Below are 27,858 nucleotides of genomic sequence, written 5' to 3'. Positions count from 1 at the left end.
GTTTAGACAGATTTGGAGGAGAGTTGGCTGCCATTATCTTTAAAACAGCTCCTGTTTTAATCCTGCTCAGTTGGTAAGGTACCTAAGCTGATGTGCTGTCTCCTGAATATGGAACATGATACCGTCTTATTTTTCTTCCTCAATCTCTAGCATTGAGATCATATGCTTTTTTTATTCCTATACCATGAAGATGGGTGTATGAGTAGAAAGTGTCTTCTGTCTTAAACTGATGCATCCCTTTTTCCAGTAGGCAGAGGATCCAGTTAGTTACTGAAATGGTTTCCCTCCTTCCCAAGCATGAAGGAGAAAGTTGGCATGCAAAGGCATCTTTTGTTCTTTCCGATCCTACTCTGCAAAATGGAGTTCCTAACCTTCAAAATTGTGTGTCTCTGGTTTTCCTGAGCATTGACCTCCTTTTACCTTCTGTTAGTGTTTGAATACCTTATACTCATTATACTTATGATACTCTCTCTTGTGGTTAAGCTGCATTTGGAGGTGACTCATCTCACCACCTCTTTTATTCTATGGGTGGTTCTTCAACCCCCCTAACCTACTGGTAGACAAATTCTGGGGCAAATTCTGATGAACGGTGATGTAAGATATAATTAATTATCCATGCCAGTTGCCCCTCCTATCTCTTACCTGCTCCAAAGGCTGTAGAAAGATGGCAAGGGAAGGGGTGGCCTACATTCTTAGCAGCCAAATATCAAGTGAGCACATTCAGCCATCTTAGAATGTCAAATGTACCCGATATTTAGAGAATTACCTATTCAGCATGCATGTTTTTGTAAAAGAATGCTCAAGGTGATTTTCTTGCTTTAGAAAGATGATTCTTGTAGACCTTTGAAGGATGACTAACAGAAAAGAGTGGGTTGCTCACCCCTCAGAGAGGGTGAGGCAACCAGCCTGTGTATCACTTCCAAAGACAACATATGTTCTCCCACCTGTGTCTGTTATGGTGTTTATTATATTTTTATCCACTCTGATGCATTTGTTATCTTCTCAGTTTAATTTAGTTTGCAAGATGCCCGGGATATATATGGAGATGGTTAGTCAGGTCCACCTAGGAAATATTGCTGCAATACTGATTTTTTTTTTTTTTTGTTTTGTAATATGACTGCTCTTTTACTTGTGAAATTATATTTGTTTTCTTCAGTTTTAGAATTGCTTTAAAATATTTTTGAGATGTAAGTTTTAGTTTTTGTGTGATGTTATATGTACTTAGCAATGATGAGGTTGCCTTAACTTGTAATACTAGCTTATATTTTCTACAAAGTCCTGGCAAAAGGTCAAGAGTTACTTTAAAGCAAAATGAGATTATGATTTCTTTTTCAGGATCGTAGTTGATCAAGGGAAAGCTCAGAAACCTTATTCTCTAAATTAACTGGATAGTGCTTTTCTGGAGCACTTGTTTTTTAATTGGTCACTTTTTAGTTATGCAATGCATTTTATAAAGAAAAAATCTTTTTGAAATAAAGTGAGATGTACTTCTGTTGGTTTGTTACTGCTTGTGTATAAGGTGCGGACAAAAAAAAAATAATTAATTGGAGAATGGTTGTTAACTATGGTTGTGGGTCCAAGAAAGTTTATAAGCATAGATATCCAATGTTTGTATAAGAAAATGTAAATGTCTTTGAATTAACATTGGTAGTATAGTATTTAAGTTGTGTTGTTGCTTTCTTGGCTGTTGATCTCAGGGAGTTCTTAGGATTCATTTAGTGATACGAGCTTTTGAAATGCTCAGCTTTGGAATACCTTAATTAGTCAGATTTTGTTTTGGAGTAGTTATAACAATTATGAACACCAACCTCATCTCCTTTCAGAGACAGTCTGTCAGGTGCTGAGCTCTGACAAAGGAAAGAATAGTAGCAAAGATGTTTTAGCATTTCTCTGGATAAGGCTCCATTACTGTTGCATCATTTTTGTTCACAGAAACCTGCAATTCCTTCATGATATTAGAAACGTAGACTTTGAGATGGACAGTTTACATGTTTGGAAAGTTGTGTGTCTCTATCCTCTCTTTAGTTTGTAATGAGAATAATGAGGGAGAACTGTAGTGTCAGAATTTCTGTCCTTTTAGGATGGCAGGTGGAATGTGTCTAAGAACTTGAGTTTCAAGTTGTGATTGGATGTGTGGGAGCCTTTGACGTTTTGGATGTTCAGCAAAGCCTAAGCTTTTCTGAGAAGTTTTAAGATCAGGTTTTTGAAAGGGGATACTGGCTTTCTAGACTGTCTTAGAAACTCACTCTTGCAGACTGGCATTCACTGGGAATGCTTCAGACTAGTTAACATGTGACTTCTTTAATGACCAATGTACTTTTTACTTATTTAAAGTATCCCAGTTTCAACAAACACCGTCTTTTTTTTTTGAAGCTTCTTGCTGCTTGTCATGCTTCTTGTCCTATCCCTCTAATTGAAGTCACAGTGCAAAATCTAGCAGCTAAATTCTACCTACAGAGCCTGCAAGTTCCTTGGACAACTCTGATCTAAAGCAGCTGAAGCACAGCCAGTTTCTTTTTTTTGGTATGATCCTAAAACATGTGCATACCCTTATATCCTAGTGAACAGAACAGAGAAGAGAGAAGTTCAGCATGTTTTTGAATTCTAATAGCTTCAAAGCATGCTGAATGCATGCTTTTTCTTTTATAATTTGAGTATCTATATTATTCCTCTTGAATCCAAGAAATGTAAAATGCATAGCGGACATTGAGGTTTGCTAAATTGTAAATATAATGATATTTAAGTATTCTAAGAAAATGCTGGAAGTTACACAGGTAGTCTTAATAGCTGATGCTATGACTATTCTGTTGTTTTCTGATGAGAATGGAAGCTTTGTAGCAAAAGAGAAAGGTAGAGCTTTATCCTCTAAATATGTAAGCCTCCGTTTAATAACATTCATGTGAGTAGCCTTAGTGAATTCAATTGAAAATACTCCATTGCGTAGAAGTATCTCTGATTATTTCTGAGATAGACTTACAAGTTTTAAATGCATCTTAAAATGAAAAACATTACATTAATGTAAATGACAGAATATTCTTAAACATACTTAATGTGAAAATAGACAAATAGACAGATCTAATTATAAATTTAGTCAATTTCCATTTACATAATTTTTGGTTCTTGGGTTTTATTCCTGAAACAAATAATTGCAGTCTTTGATGTGCGTTTAATATATGTATGTGTTATCAGGTAAACAGCCTATGTTTCAAAGGCTGTTGGTATGAATGTTGACAACGTAGATGTTTGCTGTTGCATGAACATACGGAACAAGTTTTTTCGGTATTCTACCTTTGTGGCTTTATTTGAAAAACATTGCTTATTTTGGCATTATCAAAACATTTCTGATGCATCAGAAGTGTGACTTTTCCGATTGCAGACATAATTTGCAGGGAAATACTTGTTTAATGTCATGATATTAAAAGAAAGAAAGATAATAGGTGTCACACAGTGTTTACAAAAGCTTTCAATTTGAAGCAATGTCCTTAGTATGAACACACATAAAAACATTAAAAACATATTTTTATAAAATATAACTTTTATGAATCTCTTATTGGTATTACTTTTGAAGATCAAAGATGATCATCTCAATACCTGAATTTTAAGAGTGCTTTCTGCAAGGTCTGAAGCACCACAACAGCTCTGCATGTTGGTTCCTCATTCCCACATATTTTGAGTGATCCTTATCCTATCTTCTCTTCTTGCATGATGATGTAACAGTTAACGTAAGAAACTCCTACAATAATATTTGTCTTCATAAGTGTTGCTTACTCTCATAGTGGGCTCTGTTAGTCCAGAATAAGTGAGTGGAAAAAATAAATGCACACAATTATTGGAATCACAACTCAGTGTCATTAGCAAGCATATGATTTGGAGATGTGTGTGTGGTTTGTTGTGGTTTTTTGTTTGTTTGGTTGGTTTTTTTAATTAGATCCTCACCTCCCTCCCTTTTGATTGAGGAATTTGGACCGTAATTTGCTTTGTCAAGGGTTCAGTTTTCCTCGCTCATAATCAAGGCAGAAGAAATGTGGACTAGATGATAAATTAGCAATATGAAGTTGAAAATGTGAATCAAACTACTTGCTTCGCTTCTTATTGTGTGCTACTTGGATGCTCCATGAGAAAGGCAAATCAGATGGCAGCTAAGAAAAAGAAGCTTGGCTCTTTAAATCATAATGTAGATATATTATTTTTTTTATTTAAAATTTTTGTTAGTTTTCCTTTACCCTGCTATTTTCTTTACCTTTTAAAAGTAATTATAAGAACGGAAATTCAAGCTGAATGATGTCCTCACTTGATTCTTTACATATGTTTATAATGAAATGTATCTGTAGTATTGCTAGAAAAAAATATATCTTTTTTTAATATGTCTGGAATTGTCTCTTGTGTCTGTCTTGGACTTCCAGGTGTTCTGTAACGAAGCTTTAAAAATTAGGCTTTTGTTATTATTAAGTATAAATAAGAACTAACATATTACTTAAAAGGGGAAGAAAGGTGGCTTTTGTTGCCATTTTAAATTTAGAAATAATAGAACAAACCTGGTCTTCTAGTTTTTGCTAGAAAACTTTCAGGTTGACTTAGATCATGCTTATTTTTAACCTCTAACTTCTCAATTGAAAATAGAAAGGTAGTTCAATCTATAACAAAGACACTGTTTCTGTAAACTTTTAAATAGTCATTCAAGTTAGGTAAATTTTGTCAAAAGCAAAGCAAAATTGTTCTGCTCATTAGGCATAATTTTCAAGTTATCCTGAAGGATGGTGTATACTTTTACATTTTAATATTTTTACTCAAAGGAGACTATTTTAATACAAATTTAAGACATTTATTTTTTTATTGTTGTTTAATAGTCATTAAACTAAAAATACTATTTGTCTGGCTAACCAGGTGGCTTAGAATAATCCTCCACAAAAGACTGGACTTTGTAAATGCAGGCTTGCATTAATAAATGAGATTTCTTACTGAAAAAGAAATAAGAAGCAAGTGATTAACAATTGCAGGATGGAAGACACAATGAATACAGACTAGGATACAGAATTTAGCACACAAAAGACACCTGCATATCTTCAGACTAAAATGTTAGGAATTCTTTCTCTAGACAAAAGCTTGCCCAGGCTTTAGAAATATCTGTATATCCTGAGAAGGTTATTATGGTGCACTAAAGTTGAGAAGAATAAAAAAAACCTGAGGACATGCAGACAGCGTTTTGGAATGTATGTGTTTCTATCCCTTAAATGATCTATCTTCTCTCTTTAAAAGAATTTAAAAAAAAAATTTAAAAAATTAAAAAAAAATCTTAAATCATTCACCTCCCTTAAGCATCTTGGAAACCCTAGGGAGGCTTTCTTTTGTAATGTGCAAGAGTGCAAGGAAGAATTCTTTTAGTGGAAATGTTAGAGATAAAATGTTAAGAATTGGTGTTTCAACAACGAAGAGAGACCTAACGTAAAAGTTACAAAGTAATGGAGGTGTCAGTTGGTGAAGTTTTACTTTTATTTAAAGCCCATTTTTAATTAATAGGATGCTTCAAAAGTGTTTTAAAACAATTACGTCTCTAACATCGTAATAAAGACAAAAAGTCAGTGCATTGAGAAAATGCACCTCTACTGAATGCTAGCCTTATTTTTATATGAGTTTAGCAGTCTTTAAGAGAATTAAAAAGGTATTGTTAACTCTTCACTTAAATATACTTGATAGTAATATAGTTGACAGTCCTGATAATTCAGTCAGAACTGCTTGTTTTTCAAGACTTTTAAGACTTCGTTTTAAGCAAATATTACCATTGGTGGAGTTTTCTGATCGCATGATAAGCATTAATTGCTGTCACTGCACCTGACAACATTAGAATACCTGACAACTTTATTTTCCATGTATGTCATTAGAGGCATATTCAGCCGCCATTCCTACTTTCTCCTTCACATACTGTTTCTTTTGTATGAAATAGAAATGGAAGGCAGGCAGGTGTGATGAGCTATTCCTGTGAGGTGATAAATGCCAATTCTTGTATTTAGCATTTATATGAGTTCAGGGACATCACTAACTTGCAAGATCAAAACAGACTTTGAAACTAACTTTATACACAGCTACATATGTAGCATTTTTATAAATAACTTCAAGAGAAAGTAGGTAAATCAAGGCTTATTGACAAGTAAAGATAAATTTATTGTGCAGACTATAGTAAAACATTGAAAATGCAGATTCAGGACACTCTAAGGAACCTAAGTGAAGATGATGTTGCTTTTAATGTTGTCAGGTATAGATACGTATTTTTTTTAAACTTCTAAGGAATAGTAGAGTAGTAGGAAGAAATGGGTGATTTTCTTATTACGATTAAAAAATGGGGGAGGGAAATAAGTAATTTGATCAGTCTGATAGTGGTGAATAGGAAAAAAAAATACTTTGCCCTTTTGCTACAAACAATGTAGGGCTTGTACTAACCCCATATAAACCAGCATTGTGTTCATTATCTTTTTATTACTTTATTAAAATAAGACATGCTGTGCTGCTCGGACTAATGAAGAAAGGAAGCATACTGTATAATAGATTTTGCTTCTCTGTATCTTGTTTGCATCAGCTTGCTGGTTTTTATTTTTTAAATCAGTGCAGATAATAAAAAACATGCAAAGAAAAGAATGTTCTCTTTTATGAGGACGTGTCAAGCCACTGTTAAAGCAGCCAAAAATCAAGGTAAAACCAAAAGAATGTGCAGGAAGTATTTCTGGCTCTTGGTCACTACTTTAAATACACATGTATCGCTGGATTTCTGTGTACAGTGATGGGTTTTTTTGTGGTAAGAGAGTATTTAAATGATTATTTTAAAAAAATCCTTACTGTTTGACAGAACGTGTGTTTATGGCACAGAACTTTTTCTGTGAATCTTCTTCCTTTTGTGATGTCTCAAAATACAGGGATTCATAGAATAGTTTCGGTTGGAAGGGACCTTTAAAGGCCATCTAGTCCAACCCCCCTGGAATGAGCAAGGACATCTTCAACTGGGTCAGGTTGCTCGGAGTCCTGTGAAATCTGACCTTGAATGTTTCCAGGGATGGGGCATTTACCGCCTCTCTGGGCAACCTGGGCCAGTGTTTGGCCACCCTCATCGTAAAAAATTTCTTCCTTATATCTAGTCTAAATCTTCCCTCTTTTAGTCTAAAACCATTACCCCTTGTCCTGTTGCAACAGGCTCTGCTAAAAAGTCTGTCCCCATCTTTCTTATAAGCCCCCTTTAAGTACTGAAAAGCTGCAAGAAGGTCTCCCCAGAGCTTTCTCTTCTCCAGGCTGAACAACCCTAACTCTCTCAGCCATTCCTCGTAGGAGAGGTGTTCAATCTCTGATCAGTTTTGTGCTCCTCCGCTGGACCTGTTCCAACAGGTCCATGTTTTTCCTGTGCTGAGAACTCCAGAGCTGGATGTAGTACTCCAGATGGGGTCCCACGACAGTGGAGTAGAGGAGCAGAATCACCTCCCTCAACCTGGTGGCCATGCTTCTTTTGATGCAGCGCAGGATACAGTTGGTGCACATTGTCAGCTCATGTCCAGCTTTTCATCCATCAATATCCCTAAGTCCTCCTGGGCAGGGCTGCTCTCAATCCCTTCATCTCCCAGCCTGTATTGATACTGGGGGTTGCCCTGACCCAGGTGCAGGACCTTGCAGTCGGCCTTGTTGAACCTCATGCGGTTCACATGGGCCCACTTCTTGAGCTTGTCCAGGTCCCTCTGGATAGCATCCCATCCCTCAGGCATGTCAACTGCACTACTCAGCTCGGTATCATCTGTGAACATGCAGAGGGTGAGGTTGATCGCACTGTGTGTCATTGATGAAGGTATTAAACAGTACTGGTCCCAGTATGGACCCCTGAGGGACGCCACTCATCACCAATCTCCATCTGGACATTGAGCCGTTGACCACTACCCTCTGGATGTGACCATGCAACCAGTTCCCTATCCACTGAACAGTTCACTCATCAAAGCCATATCTCTTCAGTTTAGAGAAGAGGATGTTGTGGGGACCGTGTCAAAGGTCTTACAGAAGTCCAGACAGATGACATCTGTAGCTCTTACCTTGTCCACAGATGTAGTCAAGAAGATGAGTCCTGGTGGAGAGTATAGGAGCGTTGTCTTCTACATTGTCTCTTATTTCTTCTGTTTTGTTGCCTTTGATTTATATTTGGGGAGCTCTATAGTACTAAACAGTTTTAGGCAGTTCGGAAGCCATCGAGTATTATAAAAGTCAGATTGATAATTTCTGCACTTAGCTGTTGCTATATGCTGTTTGGTGAGGATAGCTGTAAGGAAGGAGTTTCCTTAAAGCTTTCGGTAGTATTACAAATGTTTGAGCTCTTGACTCAATGCTAATATTGGCAAGTAGTTGTGCAAAGCTATTAAGTGTTTGGCTAATATCCAAACTTACTGCTGAGTAAGTGATTCTGGCCAGAGGAGGAGACACAGAAAGTCTAAATTGGCCCTAAGCTTTCTAAGCATAATTGTCAGGATTTTTGTGTGGTGTTTTTTTTTTCTCTTTTTTTTTTTCTCTTCTCCTTCCTCTGCCTTTTCCCCTGCCTGCCACCCCAGCCTGTATTTTAGTGTCTGTTCTGGCCCCACTATGTCTGCCCATGAAGATGGTGTAAATGGTCAGCGTGTGAGATATATTGACACAAACTGAAATACTGGTTATCAGTTGTTGATAAGGAAACAGTAATGCTGACCCTTATGAAACTAATAGTGTACCCTAGCCTGAGAAAAAAAACCAAACCCCCAAAAAACAGAAGGGAGAAATCAAGTCTTTACCCTTCACTAAAAATATTTGACTGCTGTTAGTTACATGAAGAAAGATTTCTGTATGGTTAAGATGATAATTTAGATTTAGTAGTCAATGAGTGTAGTCTGAATATTTGCTCATATTATGATTTCTGTCATGGCAATATCTCATGAGGAATGGTTTGCTACATTTTGTTGTATTTGGCCCTATATCTAGTGACTGAAATTCTTCTACATTTCTTGGTGTTTTCCAGGATAGTGTGAGTCGATATTTTTTTTTTTTTCCAATAAAATTGTTAAATCTGCTCTGGAATTAGCCACACTGAGTGCTATCACCTTCTTGTTAGTGAAATACCCCAAGAATGCATCCTTAATTTTCTGAATCCTATCATATAGATTTGTTTGCAATGCAAAGTATTAAAGTCACAATTGTAATGGTTAGTTTTTAAGTCATACATTAAGTACATTAAAATGTATTTTTTTAAAGTAAGAAAATACTGAGACAAGTAAATGAGCATCTGTTTTTTCTAGTACTATTAAGCTGATTTGGATTTTAAAACTCAAAATAACCTCTTGTGGGAAAATGCATGCAGCGGATCTGCAATCTGTCCCAGACCAGACTAAGTGAATCTGGATGACTTTTTGTCTCAATTAAGTTTTTAGGGGGATATAACCTTCATGAGTTGTATTGGAGCTCCTTTGTGCTTGCTACAACAACATCTACAGCTTCTGGGCTTCTGTCAAGAGGGACAGTTGGCCTCTTTAGTTCTTGTCTATACAGCTCTCCCATCCTCCTCATAATATATGAGATTCTTATGTTTTCTCTTGATTCCATTTATCTGTCTTTCCACCCCTTACACTATGGTGCATAAGTGTTATGCTTTAGTTCAGCAAAACCATCCTTGAAATACTGGATGAAAAATGGTTGCTTTAGAGTAATAATTTCCCCCCCATAAATAAAAATAGCAATATAAAATCAATGTTGTTTTTGAGATAGAATAATCTGTATTTCACCTGCCCACTCTACGTTCAACTAGAACAGCTCTTTGTCAGCAGGTTCTATGGGAAGATGTGAGAAGGGATCTCCTCTCTTTTTTCTTTTTCTCCAGGCAGTAGATGATCTGTGTGGCAATTGTTGAGGCCCTGAGGCAGATATTGCTTCTTCATGCCTCCAATTCCTGATGTGTTGAGACACACAGTAAATCTTTCTGAAGCTAGGAAGGCTCTGTGTATAAGCAGTAAAGAGTAGAAAATAAAGCAATGGTGTATATAGCTTCTGCTGTGTATGAGACTTTTCACAGCCGTAAATGAAGGCTCAGGGTTTATCCTTAAAATGTATACGTTTCCAAAAAGCACGCTTGGATGTGCTTTCCTTTTTTGAAGGTTTTTGCAAGAAAACCAGCCTGTATAATTCAGGTTGTAGCAGGTAACAAATTGCAAATGAAAATATAGATAAACTGTAAGAATTTCTTTAGATCGGGATTTTCAGCTTTTGATCTGTGAGCTATCTTTATTAGCCCATGAAAGTAAGAAAACCAAGCATATTGTCAGTGTGTTTCCAATTACTATGTAGAGGTCTCCATCTGGATTAGAATATTTTTACTTTTCCCCCTAAAAATAATTGAAAATGCTGTGGAGGTAACAGAACACCACAAACCAAAGAAATGTTACTTCTCTCTTCATGTTACTTTCAGAATTTTTCCAGACATATGAAAGTTACAATGTTAAATCAGTATGAGAACATTATTATTAAAGTGGAAGTCCAGACAGAAGTTAGCCTCCCTTTGGATGAGGGATGATGATTCCCGTTTTCAATAAGGCTCAATAATAAGCACTGGAGTGCTAAGTAAGATAAAAGTGTTCTCTGCTTTGAGATGAAAGCTTCTCAAAACTTCACACAAGTAGAGAAAAGAAGACAGACCTCTACTAATGTACTCTAAAAGGCAAAATAAGTACCTAAAAGTACATATCAGAGATGCAAACAAAAGGCTCAGTAGGATATTAAGTGACTCAAAAGAAGCAGCATAAATTAATTACTTATCAGACTGTGGCAACAAAAACCAGTATTGATATGAGGTAAGGGTATCCTATACCTGTATTTTTTTTAGGATCAACAAAGCTGCACCTACCCACACCACCTGGGTATGTGTCAGCTCTGCTGTATCTAAAAATATTTGATTGTATCCAGTTTAAATTGACATTGACAGTTTATGCTAGCAATCTTAGTTTTACACCAGGCCAGATTATTTTGGTTTTGGGGGGCAGAATTGTACCAGTCTAGAAGGCAGTTGCTTTTGCACAGGATCTGCCCCAAGCCAGTAGAAGGAAAATGATCTTCAACTCTGATCTCATTTGAGATCCTCTTTGAAGGAGCTACAGAACTTTTTCAGGAAACTAGAAATATACAAGGATCCATTTCTCGGAGTGCATTGAGTAATTGCATTGCCCCCAGTCACAATGTGGTATGTTTTTTATTGATGAATGCATTGAAGTTGAGATGGCAGAAAAGCTGCACCATTTTTTTTGTGGAACAAGCTGTGGGTCATCACTTGAACGATGTGTGACAACTGAAAAGGGGGGTAGATTTGGATACTCATGATAAAATGTCAAAATTTGAAAATGCAAATCTGCAAGTTACATCTGGTTCCTTTAAATCTGTGCACCTTGGGGCTGAATTCTGGAAGCTTTAAGAAGTTTTCATGGCTTGAGAAGTTGGATCGGGCTTTTACGTCTAGAACTAAAACAACTCATGTTATGTGATCCTGAAGTAGAAAAGAGTTGCTAGAATGTAATTTTTTATCTATGTCTCCCTAAATAGTTAAAACCTACATTATCTAACTGAAGTAAGTACCCCTGCTTTGCTTTATGCATAGCTGAGTTGTTGGTATACGGCAAAATGTGCCAATGTATATAGCTGAGCTGTTTGTACATGGCAAAAAGTGGTATTGTTTTATGACAGAATTGCTAGTCTTGTTAATATACTTTGTATGGAACAATGTTTTGTTAGCTTGTTTGATCCGTTTTGCCAAGGGCAATGTTTGCATTGAAATGAATTACTTTTAATGGAGCAGCCTGAGTGCAATACAAATTCAGTGTTTCCAAATTATCAATCTTAAATAAATATCACACTCTTATATTTTGCCCAGCACCCATAGTGGCATTGTCATCAACATTTCAGTGTAGTGTAGTGCCTTCCACTTCTGAATCTTGTGACCTCTTGTGAAAGAGGTGAAAATTCACGAGAATGGCCACTGTTGTGTTATAGTAGTTGGAACAAGTTGAAACATCTCAGCTAATTCAGATGCATACTGGTAATCTGAATGAAACAAAAATGCTTTAGATTCTGCTGGTTGTTAAAGTTGATGAAAAGGTAGCGTATACCAAGGAATTCTTAGAACTCATAAAGCTGTATGGTGTATGCTTGTTTGGCATAATGAGGGGTCAGTGGAGAACTCGGCATGCTTCTTGTTTGTTGACATCATTAGTATCCATAATTTTTTATGATAACATTGTTGGTGAGGATTTAATGTGCTAGAGCGTGACAACTACTACTAATAATTAATTAATATAGAAATTAATATACTAAATGTGACAAATCATCCTTCTGCCTGCCCCTGCCTCAACGCCTTTTTCACAGCAAATGTAGAACAGATGTTTTAAAACACTGGGAAATAATGTATCTATAGATAATGAGGATGCCTTGAGGGTATGGTTAAAGATTACTGGATTTGAGTGAGTTCAACTTTTGTTCTTCCTCAAGTTACCTTTGAAATAAACGGTACTAGATCTGTTTAATAACCATCAATTTAATTAATACTACAAATTTGTTGAAATGGTTAGACTTGTTTAAAAAAAAAAAAGTAAAAAAATAATCAGTGGGCCTACCTAATCCTGAAGTCCTATTGTATGTTTATATTTATGCTATGTAAAGTTAATAAACTTACTTGAAACTTGGTAAATGTATAATGATAGTATTGAAGAATTTGTAAACGGAACACTGGTCCACATCTGTCTGTTGTTTGGTTAAATAAATTACAAGGATGGTTTTATCAAAGCAATAATATGATATCCATAGGGAAAAGAGAAATAAAATTGTATTTCACAAGCACTCCTTTTCTAAATGAAAACCTAGATTATTGTCATGCAGCCTTTTCCCTAGAAGCTTATTAACCCCAAATATTAGCAAGCTAGTACTTCATTGAACAAATAATACTGTGTTGTAATACATTGTAATTGTTTAGAAGAAAATATTCACTTAAATTAGCTTAGTTTTATTGTTAAATTTTCTTACTAAAATATGTTTTTACTGTCTACAGCTGAACTATTAGAAACACGGTTTCCTTCATCCTTTTTTCCTATCCAAAAATCTCTTTGTTAATCTAAATGAAAACTAAAACCCCTGCCTGTTTCCTTATTCTGTCTTAATTACTAGAGAATATACAGAACTGCTGAACTGTTGCTTTTATACTATATTTTGAAAATATAATATCTTAGTTTGGGTAGTCCTTAATGTCAACAACAGCTATTTCTTTTTTTCCTTTATATAATTCCACATGGTCAGTCATTTAAGTCCATTAACATATTAGCTAAGATATATTTTTGGGCCCTTGGTGTTTACTGCAACATAAAGCTTGTTGTACCAAGTCAAAGTCAAGATATTTTCTAGTGAGAAGGAAACGAGCAGTTTTTTCTTAATGAAATTAGTTCGAAAATGCATTTTTAACTAGTCATCCTAAATACAAAATGTATAGTAAATTTTATTTTTAAAGTAATTATTCTAGGAAGTGGGTTACTTTATTTTCTGATATATGCTGAATATTTTTAAACTTATTTTCCAAGATGAAAATTTACTTATTTTTATAATATCTTTTTTCAGGTGTCTGACTTCAGAGGAACAATAGATTTTTGCCTATTGGAAGAATGCAGTGAAACTGCCAATATTTCTAGCTGGAATTATAAATTTAATATTCAACTTTAGTGTTACTCATTTCTTACTAAATAGTACCTCAAAGTAGAAGAAAAATGTACGGAAGTGCAAGAACAATCAGCAACTTAGAGGGAAGTCCCTCCAGGTCTCCTCGTTTGCCAAGATCTCCTCGCCTGGGCCATAGGCGAACAAATAGTGGAGGAGGAGGAGGAACAGGTAAGACGTTATCAATGGAGAACATCCAATCCCTTAATGCAGCCTATGCAACATCTGGACCAATGTATCTGAGTGACCATGAAGGTGTAGCTTCTACTACTTTCCCAAAGGGCACAATGACTCTTGGAAGGGCTACAAATCGAGCTGTGTACGGTGGTCGAGTCACAGCTATGGGGAGCAGTCCTAATATTGCTTCAGCTGGACTTTCGCACACAGATGTCCTTTCTTATACTGATCAGCATGGAGGTCTGACCACATCTTCACACCATCACCACCATCAGGTTCCTTCTATGCTGAGGCAGGTTAGAGATAGTACCATGTTAGACCTGCAGGCTCAGCTTAAGGAATTACAGAGGGAGAATGATCTTCTCAGAAAAGAACTAGACATTAAGGACAGCAAGCTGGGATCCTCCATGAATAGCATCAAAACTTTCTGGAGTCCTGAGCTAAAGAAAGAAAGAGTGTTGAGGAAAGAAGAAGCAGCCAGAATGTCAGTTCTTAAAGAACAAATGAGAGTTTCCCATGAAGAAAATCAGGTAAGTAGTTCTGAAAATTTCTTTCTGTTGATTTACAGCTAAATACTTGCTGTTTTCTTATGGAACTGTATCCTATGCTGAAAAAAGTTTGATGTTTACAACAAGAATTGTATGTCTTGATCCATCTGCCTCTGGCTGATAAATAGTAGGAAAATACATTAATAAGAATCTGAATGCAGGTTATAATTTCCTTCATGCAGCATTCTCTCACATTATAGATGAAGAGAATATTTGTTACTACCCATTTTCTTATTTTTGAGACTTTCTCTAGTGCTTTTTTGGAGTGACAGTCTAAATATATTCAGCAACCTTTTCTGAAGGGGTAAATGAGCTACTTCTGCAAAAGTATAAATAAACATCCAGAGGCATATTTTGTGTGAGCTGTATAGGGATTTAGCTGCCCAGTTTTTGAAAGTTTAAAGAGATATGATATTAAATCCCCATATGCAACCTTCTGTAATTCTATGTTACAGAAGGAAATTGAAGTTGTGTTTTCAGCAATGTTTCAAAAACCTGTGCCTTAGAAAAGAGCATCTTGTAAATATGTATTTCAGATACTTCTATTCAACATAAAAATCTTTTCCCAAAGTTATAAAAAGATTAAAGTATTTTAATCTGGATGAATAAAGCTATAAGGTCAAGCTTTGAGGTTGTATGCTATTTCACAAAGATATATAAAACAGTGGCACAGAATAGATCATAAAAATTCTCATACTGCTGTCTTCACACACTTTTTGGCTGCTTGTCTTATATTAAAGCTGCTCCTTTTTAGACCATCTGTTAACTTTCCCCAGACAAAAACACAATCCTGTGTTTCTCTCGCTTCCAGATGCCCAATCTAAACTTCTTTGCTGGCAGGCAGCAACAACTGAAATTTTTAATTTACTTCCGAGTTTGTGATGATTAGTGCTTCTCACCAGACTTTCCACCTCTTAGGCATGTCATGAACCTAAATATCTGTGGAACTAACAAGCCCCATACCAGTTACTTCAGTGGGAAACTGACTGGGTCTTGATTAGGAATTCAGTACAGTGAATTAATTTATTATTTTCTTGTATAAGTTGTGTATCTAGACTGAAAGTAGTAGTTACTGAATATTTACTTATAGTAGGTGCACTAGGATGCTGCTAGAAACATTATTATAAAAAAAAAAAATGTTTGGCGGAGGTTCTGCTATTCAGAATCCTTATTTGTTAGACATTCTAATCTTGATAGTTGGTGTCACCTTAGTAGTAGTAAGAATATTCTAATGCACTCGTTTTTGATAGCCTTTCTTACGGAAACGTCACGTTAATATTTTGTATTGGCATTTGGAATCCGAGTCTGGTATTTCGATACTTTATCACCAGCCAAAGTGGTGATGTGGAGGGGGGCGGGTTTAGGTTGCTTTTTTTTTTTTTCCCCCTAAAAGCTATTTCCTCATCTTGAGGGGAAAGTAAATTAGTAACTCTGAGTCCTCTGTTCATTCATTTCACAGAATATTATAACTTTTTATTTTTAACAAATGATCTTATATTCTTGTAAGGGTGATCCTAACAAAAGGCAAAAAGGATGTATTTTAGCCTATCTATATATTTAACATGAATCCTTACTCTATAATAACATAATGACTGGGTCGCTTATGTTCCATTGCTAGCATGTCCAAAAGTTCATCGAATAGACCTAGTATACAGTGTTCTCTCCACTTACTACTCTTCATGATCCAGCTACAGTTTGTGTGTGCTTAATAACAGAGTGGATTTTTTTTTTCACGTCAGTTGCTTTTGGACCTATGTAAAATTCTGGTGTCCCCAGCATCTTGTGACAGTGAATCCTACAGCTTAACGTGTCATGTGAAGAACCGCTGCTTTGCATTTGTTTTTGCGCTAGACTTCATCTGCTTTTGCTAGGATTTCCTCTGGAAGAAACATTTAATAGTGCCAGTCTCGGTGCCACCTATGATTTTATAGGGCACCGTCATCACATCCCTCCCTCAGCTGTTTTGTGGACAGGAGAATCTTAGCATGTGTGATAGTTCTTTTCATGAAACTGTAACATTTCTTTGATTCATCTCTGAATCTTTTTCAGACCTATTACCTTTTTTTTGTTTTTGGTTTTTTTTGAAATAAGGAGACCAAAACAGATCATGTTTTTCATAATACCGGTATAGAAAGGGTTATGCATTTATGTTATAGAGTTTCTCCTTTTATGCTGTACGTCTCTCCCAACAATTCCCAACACTTTTTTATTTTTACTGCTACCAAGTACCGAGCTAATATTTTAATGGAAGTATCTATCATAAGTGAAAAATCTCACCAGTGGTTATAATTAGTTTAGATCCGAGGTGCATGCATGTTATGCATGAAGGCAGGATTATTTTCACTTGTGTATAACTTCATATTTATCTCCATTGATTTAATCTGCCAGCCCTTGCCTAATTACTTAGTTTTATAAAATCCTTCTTTGCATTTGGCTTTTGTCTTTACTGCCCTGAGTAACCTAATATCATGAGGTAAATTAGTCATCTTACTGTTCACCCTGTTCTCTGGGTTGCTTAGGATATGTCAGAAATGGCAAATCCCAGCCACAGGTTCCAGCAAAACTCTACAGGGGCCTTATGTTGGTTTTATGACATGACCAAGTGTTTCTGCTGTTTCCTCTCTTGTAATCAAATATTTATGTATGAAAGGACCATCACTCTTATCTAATTGCTGATTAGTTTTCTTGTAAGCATTTGGAGAAGAGCCTTTCTGAAGGAATGGCTTTGTAAGTCCAAGCTGGCTGTGTCAGCTAGTTTGTCAGTCTTGCTTATACACATGGTTATTGATTCTTTCAAACAACTAATTTCAATTGAAATTATCAAAAAGCTATAATTTTAAAGATAATGTTTTTGACAGCATCTAAAAAAGGCGATAGATCTATTGCATCTCTACTAAAAAGTGATAGATCTATCCTTGTGTGTCTGAGGGTTACTGGATTATGAAACTTCCTTTCTTAAAAATGGAGATGTTTCTTACAAAAACACTAAAAACTGTTTTCAGCTTGGCTGTGCATGATGAAGTTGACCCTGAATGGGGCCCTTAGTCTCATAGCCAACTTTAGGAACTCCCAAGACGCTGGAGAAGGGCAAATCTACCTGTCTGACAAAAAAAAAAAAGAAAAGAGGAAAAAAAAAGGGAGAAATGAGTGAATTATAAGTTTGATAGTTTTATTGCAGTTCCTGGAAAAATACTGTAAGGAAAATGAAAGAAAAAATTAGTTGTAAAATGCATTAATTATTTGTATCTTTAAGAAATTATTAGCTATTTCTAGAATATAAGGAATATACGGGGGAAAATATAAAAAAAGACTAACACGGATTTCTCAAGAATAATGTCAAACAAGTCTGATTTTCTTGGATGAAAGGAAAACGGGCTTTATGCATAAGGGAAAAACAGTAGTAACATTGACATTAGGGAACTTTTTATGTTGTCTCAGATTTCCATTAGTAAGCTGGTGCACGAGATGAGAGCTGAAATTGCTATTATATAGATGCCTGTCTGATTGGAAGACTGTGTCAAAGTGTAATTATCAATGATTCATGGTCAAATTGGAAAGATGTCTAGTAGGATCTGGTTGTGATCTGTCATGTGTTTGAGGCTTTCATCAATGTTCTGAATGATGGATATGCGTTATGCAGCCAGATAATGTCAAGCTGGGAAGGGTTAAAAATATGCTGGAAAATAGGATTATGAATGAAAACAAATTTGGCAAATGGAAGAAATATTCTGAAAAAGTGTGATGTGTTTCAACAGCAAATTGATAAAAATGAAACCTTTTGGAAGCAAAAAGGGACCCATGAAGAAATTTATGGATAGTAACTTGGACATTCCTGATTTTGTTTTGAAGATTATTTTACTTTCAAAAATGTATGCTTTGAGCACCTGTTCTTTGATATTACAACCCAAAGCTAGTTGTCTTGTTTTTCTAGTCTTTTTTCTTATTGTTTGTGACATATTTTCTCACAGCACAATTAGTGTTATTCTCTATATATGATTATGTATGTAGGAGCAGGAAGTACTCTAAATGTTTTTAACAATTTAAAGTAGTTCTTCATCTTGAAATCATAAATTTGCAATTTCTCAACTGGAGCTTTTGCATTTCTTTTTCCAGGTAGATAGTTATTCTCTCTAATCTTGCTTGAACATGTTATATAGAAGAGTTAATGTAGAAGGTTTCAATGCAGAGCAAAAGGCTATGAGGTGGAAAGAGCTGTGAGGACACAAGAAATTATTCAGCAGTATTCATTCCCAGGATTGTTGCCTGTCTGTCAAAAAAAGAGGGAGAACTAGCTTATCCATTTGGATTAGCTGGTCCTAGGACAACATATTAATCAGTTGATGTGCTGCTTTTATGACATTGCCATAACTGAATTAGATTTACTGTAACATTTTAAAAATAAACTGTAAACTGAGTTGCACAAATTAATGTTCCTCTTCCCCACTTATAAATGTCATTGTTTAATACTACATAATTAATACAAAATGAACCACAGCATGCAATGAACAGCGGCTCTTTATCATTCATGAGATGGTTACATGTTGTTGTTGGAAATCAATGGTGAGTTTGATTGCCTTTTTTTTTTTTTTTTTTAACAGAAAACCAGGTAATTTTAATTTGCTTAATGTGTTCTTTGAAAACGTATTATAGATTTTGATCTTCTTTTGAAGTTTAGTTCCTATCCTGATACTAAAGGAGTTCGCTTCTGATTAATTAGACGAAGAGAAAGGATAAAAAGGATAGTGAACAGTTCCTCTGAGAGGCTTATAGTTTTGAATACAAAATTGTTCCTTGAAATAATTTTTATGTATCTGTAGCAATATGAATAACTCATAGATGCTGCAATTAACAAAATTGAGCTAATAAAATAATCAGTAAATAAGGGTGTACGTATTCATGAAGTCAGAACTGCGAGTAGCTACTCAATGTTTACATGCTTTTCATTTTTACTTTGCTTCATGACAAGTATCTAAGTAGAACAGTAAAAGAAAATACACTAAGAAATATTCTAAAATGGTGTTTCCCCTCTTTGTATTAGTTAAACTGTGTTCCTAGTAAAACCTTGATCAGGCCAATGTGTACGCTCTTAAAAACAAAACTAAAGAACCAAAAAACGCCAAGCCAAATACACCATGCACTTACCTTGCTTACTGATGCATTGCATATCATACAAAGTACACTCTTTTAGGCATCTTACTGCCATGTAAAGGAAAAGTCAGGAAGCAAGGGCTATAATTTAGTTTGATATAACTTTGCTAGCTTATCTGGGAACTAGTCAGTGGAGTTAAAATAATTAAAAATTATATGTATTATTTATATATACTTGTAAAACTATATATACTTGAAAAATGTTATGCATGACTAATATTTTTATTATTAAAATATAATAATAATAATATATGTTTAAAGAAGATCACCACTTGTTAACTTTACCCAATGGTTTCCATGACTGGGATCAACCCTGCCTGCTTCCAAACTGGGCAGTCCATTTCTTAGACCCTGCTGGCAGCCTGTAAGTGCAAGTCAAAGGAATTTGAAGATCTCTTATCTCCTCACTCTGTCTGTCCACTTCTGAGACTATTCTTCATCTTTTTTTGAGATATTTTGTTTATGCCTGTTGAAATTCTGGGGGTTTGATCCTAATGGAATATGCAGGGAGTTACCAGCAGTCAAGTCTTCAGTTTGAGTTCCCAGATAGGTATTTTCTTCCTTACTATGCATCAATGTATACACTTGATTACTGGTTGGAAAGGTGGCCCCCCCATTTTTCCAAAATACCACAGGTGGACAGAGGACCTTTGGGGGGTATAAATACCTTTCAGCCTGTCTCATTGTCTCTGTGTATATGTGTGGAACACCACAAATTTTGAAGCTTATTGTGAATACTTGTGAAGTACAAGGTTACACATAAAAGGTAAAGATAGTAACCTGAAAAATGGAAATGTTCATGTTTTACTATGCTTCCTGAGGTATGTTGTCACATTAATAAACTAATTTAATAAGAATAACAACAACAACAACATTACCTGATTTTTTTTTAACTATGTCTCTTTTCAAGAAAAAGTAGTCAACTTAAGTATTTTCAACTCACGTTTGTTTTATAGTATTTATGATCAGTGAAAGTCTATTTTAAGGTATTTTAAAGCCAGTAGGTTCAGCATATTCATTCAACTTATTTTCTGTTTTTTCACTGCACTGTTGTTTCCTTCTTTCTTCAGCTTTTTTTTTTTAAATACATCTGTCTTAAGAGTTGCATGCATACTTGTTGGTTTTTAACTTTATTTTGGATGTTTTCACTGTTTTCTTCATTTAAATTCATGTACATTGATGGCAATTTAGGTAAGTGCAAAATATTTCTTCTTTACCTTTTTTTTTAAACAAGATAGTGTTTAAATGTGTGGAACAGATTAAATGTGTAGAATAAATTAAACATTCATTATAGAGCAAAACTTCATTATCTGAAGATGAAAGTATAATGAAACAAAAGTACATCAGTAATATTTTTTTCCTAATATGAAAATAAAAACATTTCTCCCAGTAGGAAGAGGCTAAAATAGCAGGACTTCTGCTGAGGAATGATGGTATAAAGGTGGTGTGAAACAGTGAATAAGCCATGCCGGAAGGGGGTGTGTTGGCTTTTGTGCTCTGTGCTGCTGTTACTGATGATGAAGAAAGACTACTAGCTCTATGGTGGGGAGTGGAAAGAGATAAGGAGGTGGTCGTGTGTTTCTGAGATATAGAGAGATCTGAGGAAAGTAAACTTTGGTTTTTATGTTCTGTTCTCCCCAGTATTTGAAAAAGATAAGGAGCGTGAATATTAGTCTCTGGGATGTGCTGTGTAGAACTGTCAGATGAAGGAGCGCTGTTATTATATTTCAAAGAAAAGATACTTTATTCTTCATGTTAGAAATTAAAAGTTGTTGAAAAAGTGATTTAAACTTAAAAGAATATGAACAAAATTTAGTCAGTTTTCTTCTGAATTTATGCATGTCAGGGAGTTATGGTTTGTTAATGTCATGCAGGGTCAGATTCTGTCTTTACCTGTTGTTTGCTCTGTTCAAGGTGTCTAGCATTCCTGACTATAGAACTGTGTATTTCCCTGGTGCCAGAAAGTCAGTTGTAAAAGCTGTCAGTGGCAAGATAAGATCTGCTACTTGAATTTATTGTTAGAATATCTGTCAGTTCAGGTGACAAACAACCTAGCACTCAGGAACCCTTGGTATACTTTATAGAGGATAACTTTGGTTCAAATTGGATTGCCTGTAGCAGGAGCAAATAACTCTTTTGAATTTAGTGATTTTAGAATATTTGGCCTGTGGGATGCAGAAATTGTATTTACTTTTTGAATCTCCTTAAGCGTCTGCCACAATATAGTTATTGCTCTTACTGTTGGTGTTTGAAGATGATATACAAAGCTAACAAAACACATGTGAAAAGAAGGCAGTAGATTTCACGTGAAGTGCTCTTCAAACCCTGAAGTGAAAAGGATAAAAGATGTTTTTGCCAAAAGGAAAATCCTGAGGCAAATCAATGTAAATATTTTAGTGTTAGGGACTTGGAGAACACTGGGGTCTTGTAAGGTAATCTCTATTCTAGTTCCATCTATAATGGAATAAGAGTATGAGGTCTCCACCACATCACGTTTCTGTAGAAGAAAAGCAAAGGTCAGCAGAAACTAGAGAAAAAGCGTAACACACACTGGGATGCAGCTTCAGAGGAGCAGCAAGCCCTGAAACAAGGTCTGCTTTTTGCATAGACTGAAGTTTTCCACATAATTGACTAGAGTATTAATTGTACAGTGTACAATTCTCACTGCAGAATCTGTGTTTGAACTGAAAGAAAAGAAACACAGATAGAGGCAGGGGGTTGTGCTTTGAAAATAAATATGTCCTATGTATTTTGTTTTAAATCATGTGTGAACTGATGTTGTATAGCTCTTTCATTTTGTAGGTAGAAAATCTGAAAGAATAGTCCTGTTAGTTTGAAGTTTTTCCTCTGTGTGATTTGAACTCCAGATTGCTAATGGTTACTGATAAAGCACATTGTTCGTAAATAATTCAGTGAAGAAATGCCTAAATATCGTGGTACAGTATTCCTGCTGGATAGAGTAGAAGCTGGAAGTAAAACAGAGGGTTGCTATTTAAATCTTACAATACCAAAATAAAATATTTCAGTCCAAGCTTGAAAAATACTGTTTGAAACCAACAGGTTTGTGATAAAAGCCAACTGGTCCATTGAAGCATATATGTGATTATACATATGTTGGGATAATCATAGAATGGTTAGAGTTGGAAGGGACCTTAAAGATCATCTAGTTCCAACCCCCATGCCACACACAGGGACACCTTCCACTAGACCAGGTTGCTCAAAGCCCCCTCCAGCCTGGCCTTGGACACTTCCAGGGATGGGGCAGCCACAACTTCACTGGGCAACCTGTTCCAGTGTCTTACCACCCTCACCACCTAGGGTAAAGAATTTCTTCCAAATATCTAATCTAAATCTCCCCTCTTTCAGTTTAAAACTGTTACCCCTTGTCCTATCGCTCCACTCCCTGATGAAGAGTCCCTCCCCACCTTTCCCATAGGTACTTTCCTTTAATTACTGGAAGGCTGCTATAAAGTCTCCCCAGAGCCTTCCCTTCTTCAGGCTGAACAATCCCAACTCTCTCAGCCTTCCTTCATAGGAGAGGTGCTTCAGTCCCCTGATCATCTTTGTGGGCCTCCTCTGGACTCGCTCCAACAGGTCCACGTCCTTCTTATGTTGGGGTCTCCAGAGCTGGACGCAGTATTTCAGCTGGGGTCTCACCAGAGCAGAGTAGAGGGGCAGAATCACCTCCCTTGACCTGCTGGTCACACTTCTTTTGATGCAGCCCAGGATGCGGTTGGCTTTCTGGGCTGCGAGTGCACATTGCCAGCTCATGTTGAGCTTCTCGTCCACCAACACCCCCAAGTCCTCCTCCTCCTAAAAGCTGCTCTCAATCCATTCTACACCCAGCCTGCATTTGTGCTTGGGATTGCCATGACCCAGGTGTAGGACCCTGTGTTTGGCCTTGTTGAACTTCATGAGGTTTGCACAGTCCCATCTCTCAAGCCTATCCAGGTCCCTCTGGATGGCATCCTTTCCCTCCAGCATGTTGACCGCACCACACAGCTTGGTGTTGTTGGCAAACTTGCTGAGGGTGCACTCAATCCCACTGTCCATGTTGCTGACAAAGATGTTAAACAGCACCAACCCCTGAGGAATGCTACTTGTCAGTGCTTGCCACTTAGACAGCAGCTCTTTGAGTACGGCCATCCAGCCAATTTCTTATCCGTCAAGCGGTCCATCTGTCAAATCCATGTCTCTCCAATTTAGAGACAAGGATGTGTTTGTGTGGGACAGTGTCAAATGCCTTGCACAAGTCCAGGTAGATGGTGTCAATTGCTCTTCCCTTATCCAGTGGCACTGTAACGCTGTCATAGAAGGCCACCAAATTTGTCAGGCATGATTTGCCCTTAATAAAGCCATGTTGGCTGTCACCAGTCATCTCCTTATTTTCCATGTGCCTTAGCATAGTTTCCAGGAGGGTCTGCTCCATGATCTTGCCAGGCACAGAGGTGAGACTGACAAGCCTGTAGTTCCCTATGTCTTCCTTTTTTCCCTTTTTAAAAATGAGGGTCATGTTCTCCCTTTTCCAGTCAGCAGGAACTTCACCAGACTGCCACGACTTCTCAAATATGGTGGATACGTGGCTTAGCAACTTCATTCACCAGTTCCCTCAGGATCTGTGGATGAATCTCATGAGGTTCCATGGACTTGTGCACCTTCAGGTTCTTTAGATGGTCTTGAAACCTGGTCTTCTGCAGTGAGTGGTTCCTTATTTTCCTGGTCCCTGCCTTTGCCTTCTGCAGATTGGGCAGTGTGGCTGGGGCCCTCGCTGGTGAAGACAGAGGCAAAAAAAGTCATTGAGTACTTCAGCCTTCTCCATATCCTGGGTGACTAGGTCTCCTATTTCCTTCTGGAGAGGGCCCACATTTTCCCTTGTCTTCCTTTTATCACTGACATACCTATAGAAGCTGTTCTCATTGCCCTTGATGTCCCTGGCCAAGTTTAACTCTGTCTGAACTTTAGCTTTCCTAACCTGCTCCCTGGCTGCTTGGACAATTTCTCAGTGTTCCTCCCAGGCTACCTGTTCTTGCTTCCACCTTCTGTAGGTTTCCTTTTTGAGTTTGAGTTTCTCCAGGAGCTCCTTGTTCATCCATGCAGGTCTCTTGGTGTTTTTGCTTGATGACTTCTTTGTTGGGATGCATAATTCCTGAGCTCGGAGGAAGTGATCCTTGAATATAACCAGCTTTCTTGAGCCCTTCTTCTCTCCAGGGCTTTATCCCATGGTACTCTGCTAAGCAAATCCCTGAAGAGGCCAAAGTCTGCTCCCCTGAAGTCCAGGGTAGTGAGTTTCCTGTGTGTCCTCCTCATCACCGTAAGGATCTTGAACTCCACCATCTCATGGTCACTGCAGCCCAGGCTGCCCTTGAGCTTCACATTCCCCACCAGCCCCTCCTTGTTGGTGAGAACAAGGTCCAGCATGGCACCTCTCCTCGTTGGTTCCTCTATCACTTGGAGAAGGAACTCACCAAAGATGCATTCCAGGAACCTCCTGGATTGCTTATGCCCTGCTGTGCTGTCACTCTAATGGGTATCAGGGTGGTTGAAGTCCCTCATGCAGGCCAGGGCCTGCGAATGTGAGGCTGCTCCCATCTGCCTATAGAGGGCCTCATCCACTTGGTCTTCCTGGTGGGGTGGCCTGTAGCAGATCCCCACTGTAACGTCACCTGTCCCTGCCCTCCCTTTAATCCTAATTCAGGAAGTTTTGCATTCAGTGATAATACTAAATTTCTTCCCCGTGTCAAAAGTTTCTATTGTTCTCTGTGTGATAGAAACTAAGCTTTATCTCTTTGAATTTTGAAGGAAACCAAAATTCCCACTTGCCCTTTATTCTACAGCCAAAATTGTATTTCTTCCCATGCCACTCTGAAAATGTACCTATTTGTCAGCACAGCTCTCTAGAATTCGGAGTACATGTTACCTGTGTAAAAACTATTTAAAATAAAGACTTGTACTGAGTTTGATGTTAGCATGAATACATCTAGGCACACATTATATTGTCTTATTTGTTTTGATATACATTGTAAAAAACAAAATGAACCACAACCCTATTTTATTTCTGGAGATGGTTAATACTGCCATGAAAATTACAATATACCACTGGAATGATATTACAATATTTTGGAAATCTGAAGTTCTTCCTACAAAATTTGTGTTCAGAAAGACATGGTGTTGTATGCTGGTATAAGTTTTACTAGGAAGTTTCTCATACTTAAGAGAGATTTGGCATAATATTTAATCACTGGTTAAGAACAATTGCTTAGAAGGCCGTCACCCATTTGTGGATAAAATTTATTTATTTTCATTTTGTATTATTATTATTTTAGTATGTTTATTTTCTATTTATAACATATACTTGTAACTCATATTCTTAGTTTGGTTGAAATGTGGAAAGGAATGAGCTGCATATTGCATAACTGCGAATAGTCTAGTATTTTCCTTACCCCAGAGAGAGATTTTTGTCTTCAGATTCCCTAGTGGAGTTAAGGAAGGGAGGAAGGAACTATAGAGTAAAAAGCACAGAAGTTGTTTAAGAAAGCAAAACCAGGCATTCTTCGTTGTGTTCAGGCAGTTCATCCCCTGAAGACGGAGAGCTGTCAGAATGAGAACTTGAACAATTAGACAAGAATACTCATGATAGGCTTTTCCACCTGAATGCACTGCATTGTCCTGGCTTCAGGACCGCAAAATGAACAAGCAGTACCGGTCTGTCAAAGCCCAAGAAAAAAGTATTTCTAAATAATATTTTAGGGAAGAGTTTGCTTTCCTAAATCAGTATATAGCTATAACCATAGAACATGAATTGAAGCCACCAGTAATAAAGATTCGAGGTTAAATAGGTAGGCCATTATCCTTTTCAGAACTCAGATCTCGTATAAAGCAGTGATTCACTTTGTAGAGAATAGGTGCCATAAATTGGTGGCACTGGGACTGTCACTGTCTAACATATTTGTTGGGAGCATGGACAGTGGGACTTATCATTTTATATATGCCTTTTTGAAAGAAGTCCCATCACATGTAGAATTTCCATCTTTACATTCTGGTGAAGGTTTATTTATGGCTTTCAGGGCATTCTTTTATCTGTTGGACATCCATTAGGAATGGGTAATTCAGCTTGTGGAGTTTTGTTTAGAGAACGTTTCACTTACGTTTCATTTATTTCTAGTTCAGCTTCCTGTGGGTTGTGACTGTATTTCCCCAATGTTTTAATACCCAAACCTGAAATTTTATCTGCTTTGTCAAATGTGTGTGGTTTAATTTCTTCTGACCTTTGCCATCTCATTCTTTTTCTCCAGGACTTTGGATCCTAGTGGGTGGCGTAACAGGGCACTTGTAAAGTCACTTCATTTTTGTGTGAACCAGCAATCTCACACATTCTTCTCCTGCTTTTCCCAGTAGTTGTCACTAGAACTTGTGTGTCCGCATATGTGTGTTAGGGACAAAATATTTAGTTTTCTTTCCCTGGGTTAATTTTCAGCTGGATCACTTCACTGACTGCTCATATCTGGTCGTGTGCTGGTGTAAGGCAGGTAGAGGGCTCAGTGGCCAATAGTAGGAGATGAAGGTGGCATCTCAAATTCTGGTAGCAGCTCAGCTTCTGCTGCTGAGTCTGTGTGCTACTGAAGCTTGACTGCCTTTGGCACTTAAGAAATTTCTTGAAAGAAAGCTTGAATATCTGTACTATACTGCAGTCTTCATTTCAGACATACCTCAATGGATACAGAGAATAATATTTAGACTAGGTATTTTATGCTTGCATACTTGCATCATGAGAAAATGGCGAATACCGATATTCTTGCAATGTAATGTACAAGGCAATTTGCTGTTGAATTACATTCTCTTTGGCAGGTCAATAGTACATTTTAGCTCAGATGTTATCTTTGGTGTTTGCCCTGAACACTTTATTTTCAAATGCCTGTAAATATTTTTTTCTTCTATCTTGATATAATCTGAAGGGTTAGGTTTTTTTCAGTGACTCGATTAAGATCAGTCTTTCCCTATTACCATGAGAATATCATCTGTTTTCAATAATTATCTTATTCTAAAATGTGCAGAAACAAACAGTTTTTAATAAAAAAAAAAACCCTTGTAAATACATTTTGTTATGAAGTATGTATCCTCTTCCTCTCATTTACTGCTTAATTCATTTTTACCAGATGGTAGAAAATTCTGGAAAACACATAACAGTGTTTGCTGCTGTTCATGTTCAGGCTACTGGGAGGATTATGTGTGATCAAGAAGAGTGAGTCAATTTGTATAAACT

General features: G+C 36.8%; 1 protein-coding gene across 1 annotated transcript in view; it reads left to right on the top strand.

The window, feature by feature from the left end:
* Positions 1 to 27,858, top strand: part of ERC2 (ELKS/RAB6-interacting/CAST family member 2) — a 370,025-nt gene that overhangs the window by 1,116 nt on the left and 341,051 nt on the right. The window contains exon 2 of the mRNA XM_054216425.1: positions 13,630 to 14,432. Coding sequence (XP_054072400.1) covers positions 13,776 to 14,432 — 657 coding nt within the window. The 5' untranslated portion in view covers positions 13,630 to 13,775. The remainder of the gene's footprint in view (positions 1 to 13,629; positions 14,433 to 27,858) is intronic.

The sequence above is a fragment of the Rissa tridactyla genome, chromosome 10, assembly GCF_028500815.1.
Source record: "Rissa tridactyla isolate bRisTri1 chromosome 10, bRisTri1.patW.cur.20221130, whole genome shotgun sequence".
Taxonomy (NCBI): Eukaryota; Metazoa; Chordata; class Aves; order Charadriiformes; family Laridae; genus Rissa; species Rissa tridactyla.
The sequence above is the reverse complement of the archived record's forward strand: the minus strand, read 5'-3'. Positions and strand labels throughout refer to the sequence as shown.